This window comes from Mastomys coucha, unplaced genomic scaffold (genome assembly GCF_008632895.1).
Source record: "Mastomys coucha isolate ucsf_1 unplaced genomic scaffold, UCSF_Mcou_1 pScaffold16, whole genome shotgun sequence".
Taxonomy (NCBI): Eukaryota; Metazoa; Chordata; class Mammalia; order Rodentia; family Muridae; genus Mastomys; species Mastomys coucha.
Window position 1 is genome coordinate 52,037,847 of NW_022196898.1, and position 11,269 is coordinate 52,049,115.

General features: G+C 36.4%; 1 protein-coding gene across 3 annotated transcripts in view; it reads right to left on the reverse strand.

Moving 5' to 3' along the window:
* Magi3 (membrane associated guanylate kinase, WW and PDZ domain containing 3) overlaps positions 1-11,269 on the reverse strand; it is a 193,966-nt gene that overhangs the window by 53,857 nt on the left and 128,840 nt on the right. For all 3 annotated transcript variants that reach the window (XM_031375051.1, XM_031375050.1, XM_031375052.1), the window contains exon 6: positions 9,778-9,857. In XM_031375051.1, the coding sequence (XP_031230911.1) occupies positions 9,778-9,857 (80 nt within the window). The remainder of the gene's footprint in view (positions 1-9,777; positions 9,858-11,269) is intronic.

Genomic DNA, 11,269 nt, shown 5'->3' on the forward strand with positions numbered 1-11,269 from the left:
CTCAAACTGCTCAGTGCAGCTGCCACAGAGGTAAAACAGAAAGTGCTTATAGGAATGCAGGCTCCTTGCTCATGGGTAAGCCCATATTTGACTTCACGTCTGTAGTCTGTGTCTTGGCTTTATTGTGACTCTAAGCTGGTGAATGCAGACAACTATTTATCTCCTTCCACAGAGGAGTAGAGAATTTTAAGAATTTTGATTACAAGAATCACAAACCAATCTGAAGATAGCATAAGTCTTTCCCTTCCATGCTTCCTCTAGCCCTCTTTCTTTTCTCCCAAACATTTAAGTATCTAGTGAAGGGATATGCAACTGACTAGGACAACACCCTTGCTCTTGAGAACTGGTATCTAGCTACAGAACATATCTAGCACAGCATATAACTAGAAGAAAGCCTAGCATTAGAGAAGACAGTTCTAATTCAGACAAAAAGAGCACAGAATGGTGCTTAGAAAAAGAATGGGTATGAGTAAAGAAACACAATGCTTACTCCTGGCCAAAAAAAAAAAAAGGCACACAACAAAGAAGGCAAAAATATACCAGTGTCATGACAACACTTTGAAGAACATGGTTTAATTGTCATTTAAAAAATCATTAGTACTTTATCAAATAGTCTCGGCTTTATTAAGTAGACAACTGGAAGCAAGAAAGAGGTAGTTATTTTTCAGAAAGGGTAGTTTAATAGTAAAAGGCAATGTTACAAAAGATTTTAGCTAAGTAGTCTACTCAATAAAAACAAAAAATCTAAATATGTATCCTCCAAGATATATATTTACCCATATATATATATATATATATATATATATATATACATATATACACACACACACATATATATATACATACTATTGTTGTATACATATACATACACATACTATAGTTGTATACATAATTACACATAGTAATGTGTATCTAATAAAGCATATGTAAACAAGATGTTTAAAAAAAGAAGACTACATAGTTGTCAGTATTTTACCTTAATGCCTGCGAACACCTCCTATGAGGTATCTGAGAATATCAGCTCAACTTTATTTATTTTATTATTAGCTTAGGCATTCATGTCTGTATTATCTTCAACCAGCACCATTTCTGTTTATCTCTAAAAAAAGTAACGCTTCCATCTCAGGTAGAAATGGGTACAAATAAACTGCAAAATGTCACAGTGTCATGGACATAGTCAACACCTTCTAGATAATGCATGTGACAGTTTGATATATGGAATAAGTAAGAGTGCCATCACAAAAGTGATACATAAAATAGTGAAGTTTATTTTATATAAGTGTTTTTACTTTCAATAATGTTATGAAAATAAGTTCCAATGCTTTCCTCTAGTATACCATTAGATAGTTTGAAGACCAACAACTGGTGTTAAGGATATGTCAGAAAGGCAGAAGAGCAGAGAGGGAATTCTATACCAAAGCCCCATCCCTTTGATCCTGGAGTACAAAGCGTGGGAGGATGACATCAGGTATGAAGCCTGCCTAGGCTACATAGCAACATGTTATGTGTAATACCCCAGGGGCACATTTATATGTGCTCATAGTAAAATTGTTTCAGGTTTTATATATGTTAAGAATTTTGATGACATTTAAAAAATAAAGAAGTAAAATGAAACTAACCAACCTACAGGAACTGAGAGGTAGCTGGGTAACAAGAAGAGACTAAGAAGCAAGAATTGCTAGAGCAGTGGTTCTCAGCCTTCCTAATACTGTGACCTTTAATACAGTTCCTCATGCTGTGCTGACCCCTAACTATAAAATTCTGTCGTTGCTACTTCACAACTGTAATTTTGCTACTGCTATGAATTATAATGTAAATATATGATATGCAGGGTATGTGATATGTAACCCCTATGGTTGAGAATCACTCTAGAGCTTTGGCCTAATGCTAAGGAGAATGGTATCTATGAGAGACCAAAGATGTCAAATTTACTTTTAATGTGCATTTGACAAGCCAATGAGACAACTAAAAACAGATTCAAAAGCAATAGAAAACACAGAAATCTAGTTCAGAATGAAGGGTGATACTAGAGATTTAGTGGGTGAGATACCATCAGTTGATAAAGAGGAACAAATATCTTCTACCAGAGAAACAAGAACATGAAGAGAATCTAGTAGAAACTAAATTAGGGAGTAGCCAAGGCAACAAATCGGCAAACACTGACAAGGACTAAGTGCATCCATATAATCTGAAAGGTCACTTTCTACAGTATTACATGTGGTAGTTTGCCCTTCCAATGGATAACTTCACCATCACAAAGAGCTCACTATGACAGCATTATTGACAAGGAAGATACAATAAAAAATATTTTTTCCCTTAATGAAAACGGGCTGAGCAAGGGTGCCTGCCCCCAAGCCTGCCCACCTGAGTTTGATTCATGGAAATCACATGATAGGACAGAACATGGAATTATTTCAATTAATGCCATCTACCGCCTGCCTTTCCCTATCCCCCTTTTGCTTTTGTATTGTTGTAGTTATTTGTTTTTTGAGACAGTGTCATACAGCCCAGGCTCACTATGTAACTGAAGATACTCTTTATCTTCCTGCTGCCTACCTCCCAAGAGCTGGAATTACAGACGTGCTCCACCATGCCCAGCCTTCTCCCCTTGCTTTATTTCTTTTCCACTTTAAAAATTTTTTTTTTAAATCTATGTGTATGCATGTCTGTTTGTGTAAGCTGGTACCTGCAGAACTCAGAGAAGGGTGTTAGATTCCCTGTGCTGGAGTTACAGGCATTTGTGGACCCCTCAACCCTCCACACCACAGTCCAGCCCCACTCCTAAGCATCAGTTCCTAATACCTAGAAATACATTTTACCCAGAACCTCCAGTGGCCACACCTATCAAGATCCCAGAATCCCAGAATCTTCCCAATCCTGGGGGTCTAGATGCCAGTGTAAAAACATAATCAATAACAGCGAGGACAATATGTCTTCACTAGAGCCTAGAACCCCTACCCAAAGAAGCCCCCCCCAAGTATTGCAGCATAGTTGAAGCACAAGATAAAAACCTTACAGAGCCCTTACAAGTAAATACAATAGAGGTGTGTAGAGGAAATGAATAAATCCCTTAAAGAAATCTATGAAAACGCAGTGAAAGTACATAATTAAAAGACTTCAAGACCTGAAAGTGGTAATACAATCAATAAATAAAAGCCAACTGAGGGGAATCTGGAATGAACAATTCAGGAACTATAACAGAAACCTCAGTGACAAGCTTCAGCAATAGAATACCAGAGATAAAAGAAAGAATCTTAGGCACTAAAGCCAACAGAAGAAATTGATACCTCAGTCAAAAAAATGTTAAATATAAAACACTGGCACAAAACATACAGGAAATCTGGGACACTATAAAAAAATCAAATCTAAGAATCATAGGAATAGAGGAAAGAGAAAGAACCCAGGTCAAAGGCAAAGAAAATATTTTCAACAAAACCATAGAAGAAAACCTACCTAACCTAAAGAACACACTTCCATCAAGGTACAAGACGCATACAGAAGTAAGGCAGTGGTGATGCAGGCCTTTAATCCCAGCACTCAGGAGGCAGAGGCAGGCGGATCTCTGTGAGTTCAAGGCCAGCCTGGTCTACAGAGACAGTTCCAAGACAGCCAGGAGCACACAGAGAAACCCTGTCTGGGGGAGCAGGGAGAAACAGCAGCAAAAGAAATTACCCTCTGGACATAATAATAAAACCACTACATTACAGAACAACAATAACAAAAGAATATTAAAAGCTGCAAGGGAAAAAAGACCAACTAACATATAAAGGCAGACCTATTAGAATAACATCTGACTTCTCAATGGAGACTCAAAAAAACCAGAAGGTCATGGACTGACTCTGAAGGAACAGAGATGCCAACCCAGATTACTATACCTAGTAAAACTTTCAATCACAATAGATGGAGAAAATAAAGACATTTCATGATAAAAACCAAATTTAAGCAGTATTTATCTATAAATCCAGCCCTACAAAATGTGGCAGAAGGAAAATTCCTACTTAAATAGGTTAACCACACCAAGGAAAATACAAGGAATAAATAATCCCAGACCTTCAAATCAGAAGAGGGGAAAAACAAACACACATACACACCATCTCCACCTCCATCACAAAATATCAGGAACTGACAAACATTGTTTATAATATCTCAACACCAGTGGTCTCAATATCCTTCCTGAAAGACACAGAATAACAGAATGGATTTGAAAACAGGATCCATCCTTCTGTAACATCCAAGAAACACACCTTAACATCAATGATAGACATCACTGAGGGAGAAACAAGGGGATAGAAATTAGAAAGAAGACAAAGTACCTTTATTTGCATATAATGACAGTATATATAGGTGACCCTAAAAATTCCATCAGGATTCCTACAGCTGATAAACACTTCCAGCAAAGTAGCTGTATACAAAAATTAACTCACAAAAATCAATAGCCCGTCTATATACAAATGACAAGGGGACCGAGGAAGAAATCAGGGAAACAACAGCTTTCACAATAGCCTCAAATAATATAAAATATCTTAGGATAACTCTAACCAAGTAAGTGAAAGACTTGTATGATAAAAACTTTAAGACACTGAAGAAAGAAACTCAAGAAGATACCCGAATATGAAAAGATCTTCCATGCTCATGGATTGGTAGGATTAATAAAGTAAAAATGGCCATTCTACCAAAAACAACCTACAAATTCAATGAAATTCCCATTAAAATTCTTCACATACCTTGAAAGGACAATTTTCAGCTTCATATGAACATACCACACACACACACACACACACACACACACACACACACACCAGCATTGCTAAAACAATCCTGAATAATAAAAGAAGTGCTGGAGGTACCATCCCCAATTTCAAGATGTAAACAGAACTATAATATCAACATGATATTGACACAAAAATAGACATGTTATGCAATGGAAAAAACCTGAAGACACAGACATAAACCCATACACTTATGTACACCTGAAGTTTGATAAAGACGTCAAAAATACATACTGGAAAAAGGGTATCTTTAACAAATGGTGCTAGTCAAACTGGATGGCTACAAGTAGAACAACCCAAAGAAATCCAAATGTATTATCTGGCACAAAACTCAAAATTCCAAATGGATCAAAGACCTCAAGATAAAATGATACATTGAACCTGACAGAAAAGAAAATAAAAAATAGCCCTGAACTCATTGGCACAGGAAAAGACTTTTTAAACACAGGCACTAAAATCAGCAATTATGGGACCTCATGAAACTGAGAAGTTTGTACATGGCAAAGGACACCATCATTTGTATAAAGTGGCCACTTACAGAATGGGAAAAGATTCCTACCAACTACCCATCCTATAGAGGGCTAATATCCAAAATATTTAAAGAACTCAAAAAAACTAGATTTTAAAAAACCCAACTAACTCAATTAAAAATGGAATACTGATCTACACAGAGAATTCTCAAAACAAGAAACTCAAGTGGCTGAGAAATACTTGTTTCAACTTCCTTAGTAATTAGGAAAATGCAAATCAAAAGTACTCTGAGTGTTTATCTTACACCTATCAAAATGGCTAAGATCATCCTGAGTAAGGTAACCCAGACCCAGAAAGACATGTATATTCATTTATATGTGAATATTAGCAGTTAAATCAATAATCAAATTTCAGTCTATAGAACATCTGAGGCTAGGGGGCATTGACAGACATCCCTAGGAAAGGTAAATATAATAGATTTTGAGGGACTGGGAAGATGGAGGTATTGGAACAGAAGGATCAGGTGGGGAGGAGGAGGGAGGAAGGAAAAAGAGAGTGAGTACTGGAAGAGACAGCTAAAGCTCAGGGCCATTTGAGGGGTAGTATGGAAACCTAATAAGGTAGAAGCTTCCTAAAATATACACATATCTCAAGGTGATCTAAATGAAATCTCTACGTAGTAGAAGAGACAGAGCCCCAAATGGCCATGTCTTATCACCAAATGAAGCTTCCAGTACCAGGATTGGGTTATACTTAACTAAGTTGTAGGTCTAAGGGGCCTCAAAGGAACCCACAAATGACCCGGGCTTTGCTTTCCACAAACTGATGGCAAGGCCCCACTCCTTAAGACACTATCTACATAACTCATTGAACATGAAATGCTGAGCTGGTACCTACAGAGAAAGCCTTCACCACATATGTTAGTATATTTTGATAAAGGAAGGTACTCTTATGCTACCAAAGGAGAAATGCAAACACCAACTGAGCCATCAATCCTTTGATCTACAATGGTGTCTTGTTTGCAAGATATGTTAGTGCATGCAGTGGTGTCACAAAGCTTTGTAGGAGTAAGCAACCTATGTCTGATTTGACTAAAGGCCCACTCCATGAGATAGAACCCATACCTGACAATGCTTGGGCAATCAACAACCTGAGATTAGATAGCCCAGGAACTTAGGGTAAAAACAAATACTACAGGTCTTAAAAAAGCAATTACGATGACTCCTAGTGACATTGTGCTATACCCGTAGATCAATCCTTACTCAGCCATCCTCATAGAAGCTTCTCCCTGCTGCAGATGAGGACACAGATGAGACCCACAGTCAAACGTTTTGCAGAGTGAGAACCCTTGAAACATTCAGCCCTAAATGGGATGTCTCTATCAAATCCTTCCCCTAATGTTCAGGGAATCCCATGGAAGGAGAGCAGAAGAGTTTAAGAGCCAGAGGGAATAGAGGACATGAATGGCCCACATGTGAACTCACAGAGTCTGAGGCAGCATGCACAGGGCCTGCACAGGTCTGTATCAGATGGGGTCCTAAAGCAGAGAGAAGTGGACACATACATGCCCCATCCCTAGCTCAGAAGCTATCTCCAATACAAAACCACTTGCAAATGAAATTTTATTTTTCTGCAAGGGAGTCTCACTAGAGAAACAGGCTTCTCTTAAGGGTAGACTGCACACCCAGTAGTAGATGACCAACAGAAAATGAATGCATCAGCATCTTTGGAGGTTCCTGTCTTATAATGTGTCAGAGCTTTTACATGTATGTATGTATGTATGTATGTATGTACGTATGCTCTTAATTCTATACTATTATTTTATTTTTTCTTCTTTTTCCTTACCTTTACATATGCATATATAGATCCAATTTAGTGTTTTTATGGGATTCTTAGGCGTGTAAACAAGTGGTTGGTTCTCTATTTCTTGTGTCTTCTCTTAGACTCTTTTCCTTATGTGATCTTGACTTGTCCAATTCTGATATATTAGCCTTATCTTACTTTATTATATTTTAATTTACTTTGTTATTATCTCTTAAAAACCTTTTTGCTTTTAATGAGAGACAAGAAAGGGATGGATCTGAATGGGAGGGGATATGAGGAAGAACCAGGAGGAATAAAGGGAAAGGGAAATGTAATCAGGATATATTATAGGAGGAAAAAAATCTATTTTCAATCAAAGGGAAAAAAACAAAGTACAAAAAACACAGACACTGACACAAACACACACACAGAAAAACACAAAAGCAGAAACTGTAATATATAAGCAAAATAGAAGTATGTATGATTTAAAAAGTTCAAAGCAAGATGAGACAAAAAAGTCTACAGAAATACCACTGAGCTTGTTTTGTGTCGGCCATTACTGCTGAGCATAGGACCTTCCCTTGGATGCCCAGTGAGAAAACTATTTTCCTTTGAAAGCAGATGTCAATTGGAGACAGTATTACAACATTTAGTAACTTTCTCATTTTTGCAATCACTAACTCAATGATATATTTCTATCACTCTTATGCAATTTATAAATAATCTCTCTTTCCATCCTCATCCCTAGGTTACATCTAACCTTTCTGTTTCCCTAGATTTCATTATTTTCTTATATAGTAAGTAGTGCAATTTGGTCATTTTTGTCTTATCTTTTTTAACTTTGGACAATGTAAATTCAGTTTATTCATACATACATGCATAATAAATATTATTTTAATTTCTGAGTATTAGTCCACTGTAGGGTTATATTACATTTTAAGATATTCATTATCTAGTTGGATTGTTATTTTGGGTATATTTGTTAATAGTATTTACTATAAATACTTGCCTCAAGGGTCTTTGTGTAGACACATACACACTCACACACACATATACACACTCATTTACTTTTCATTCATTTTGGGTAGATTAACAGTAATAAAATTGTTAAATCAAATGGTGGAACAATTTATATTTACCTTCTTTTTCAGATTTTTTATTGGATATTTTATTTATATTTCAAATGTATCCCCTTTCCTGCTTCCTGCCCCACCCTCCGGAAACCTCCAATATTTACCTTTTTAAGAAACTGACAAACTGTTTCCCAAAGTGGCTGTATCATTTTACAATGTGCACATTAATGTAGAAGGGCTACTATTTTGATCCATATTTACCCACACTAATTGTTTTATTTTATTTTTGTAGTCATTCCAGAGGGTTTTGAAAGCAAAATAAATGGTTTTTAGCATCTTGTTTATTGAACATGTATCATTTCTTTATAGGGGATGGGGCAGTGGTTCGGCTATTGAGAGCACTTACTGCTCTTGTAGAGGACCCCTGTTTGGTTCCCAGCACTCACATGGTGGCTCACAACCTTCTATAACTCTAGTTCCAGGGAGATCTGCTGCCCTCTTCTGGCCTATGTAGATAATAGATACAGGTGGTTCACAGAGATACCAAACATCTATACATAAAAATTTTTTACAATTCCTTAAATTGTTCTTTTTAGATTCTTACTGTAATTTCTCTATTAAGTATATACTGCAAAATCTGGGACTTGGTCTATTAATTTTTTTCTTATCTCCCTTTCTCAGTGCTCCACAAGTGCTCTACCAATAACCTATCGCCCCTTTAAATACATTTTCAAAGTTTTAGATAGGGTCTCACTATGTTTACCAGGCTGCTATTAAATTTGCTTCATGAACAGCTAGAATTATAGGCCTATGATGAACAGGATTGGCTTGACGTATTCTTTTTCTTAGTGGTATCTTTTAATGTATATTTAAAATTTTTAGATTAAGTACAGATCATTAATTTTTCTTCTCATCTCACTTTTTACAGCTTGTATAGAAACTACCAGTACCCACACCATCAGCACATTCTCCTGTATTTACAGTTTAGCTTTATGATTAGGCTTTTGATTTTTCTGAAATTAATTTTTGTTTAGGAAATGAGGTACAGATAAGGTTTACCTTTCTCAGGATGCTCTTTTTTATTTTATTTATATATTTTGTAGTAGTGGTGACAGAAACTATGGCCTTGTGTCCATAATGTCAACTTTCTCCAGTACATGTGTTAAAGATGTTTTCTTTGCCTCAGTGAATTGATTTGTGGCAAATTAACTGTAAATCAAGTGACCGGATATGGATCAAACTATTTCTGGACCCTCTATTTTGTTACCTTGATCTATGTGTCCTTCTGTAAGCCCTATACTGTCTTCATTTCTGTAGTTTAGAGTAAGTCTTCGAATTTGGTGACCTATGCTCTGCAACAAACATAATGAAGTTGTGCCTAATTTACTGAATATTTAGAATTTTAAAAGTTTGACTTTAGGATATATATTTAAAAGCAGCAGAGGTGTTTTTCTCTTTTTAGGGGCAGTTTAAAAAAGCTCCTATAAAATTATATATAATGACATAATAACTACCACCAGCTAATTATGATTAAAATCCACAGCTGGTATGCTTATGAATATCATTATTTGCTTAGGATTTTGGAAAACTCATTATCTAGGCAAGAAGAATGAGGAAGGATTAAGATAAAAAGCCTAACATGAAAGGTTTCTGATCTCTACCTCCATCTTCACAGTCTTCAGGGGCTTTAGCTTTCTTGCAGAGACGAGGATCCAACCAGGTGGTTGTCTTCGTATTATGACTGCAGTAGGATAAAGATATCAGTTAGAAATAGTAAAATAAAGAGGGAGAAAATAACTAAAAAGCATATGACATTAGAACATCTGTCTCCTACAGGCTCCATTTGTATACCACAGACTCAATAACACTATTGTTCCCAATCCATTGCTTGGAAATTGCCATAAAGGAAAGGTAATTCTAGAGGTACAAGTTTGAGAACGAAGAGTTTAAAGAAGAGATCAAAAGCCAAGTACAGAATGATAAGCTTGTTGAAGCAGTCAAAACATTTCAAAGAGTGGGCACATAGCCACATACTGTGTATTGCTAGTTGGCAAAGCCAGACTAAAAGTCATATTTGTCTGCTGTAGGAATGCCTTCCTTTCTTTTGTTAAAAAGTACTGCAATTCTTTTTTTTTTTTGTAACTGTCATTTGTATGTACAGTGCAAGGGGCTGAAATTGTAGAGGCAAATATCAATGTTCTGTTCTCACAGAGATTTAAAATAAGATTAAAGTTATAATTTTTAAGGTTGCTATTTCTGCAATATACCAGTAAAAATTATGGCTCTGATTAAACACTATTCTATAAAACTGTATTTTCAAAAACATGGATCACATGAAACAAACAAACAAAAAAGGTGGAGCGGAGCAGAGAGATCATGCTCCTTTCTATGAAGTGGGCCAAAAGCTGCTGTCAAAGAACAATGTGCTTGACTTCATTATAGGCTACAGTGAGTCAGCTTCAGGCCAAGTCACCATGCACGACAGGGATGCTAAAACTATTAAAATGCAGGGAACAAGATCAGTGTTGACAGCCCCTGAAACAGCTGAGGATTATATCTAAGACTGTCCTCTGTCTTCCATGTGCACAGCACATACACAGTGCACCTGACCTATACACATGTACTTGTGCTACATGTATATATGCACACATATACACACATAATAAAAAAGTCTCTGACACAGGCATATTAGAAAAGAAAAGTATATTGAAGTTCTCTAAACATAGTGATATGAAGTTCTCTTTCCTTGCCTACTTCTCAAAAAGAAAAGAGAAAGAAAGAAAAGGAAAAGAAAGGATAGAAAAGAAAAGAGAAAAGGAAAAAGGAAAGGAAAGGGAAGAAGAGAAGAGAAGAGAAAAGAGGAGACAAGAGAAAAGAGTGGTTATAAAGCAGAAGCCATCCTGTGTTCTCTCACAGTCTCTAGCCCTTGCAGGCTGTGACTACTTTCGGATATGATGCTTGTTGGCAGACCATGGCAGAGACACTTTTTTGTGTAACAGTACGTAATTTGTATAGAAAACAGTGTTTTAGAAAGTCTGTGTCATACATCCTTACTCAGAGAGAATATTCCTAAAATAAAACCAGTGGAATCAAATTTAGTAAAATGGAAGAGATCCTAACTCCTAGATGCCTAGGGGAAAACAAATGGTCAGG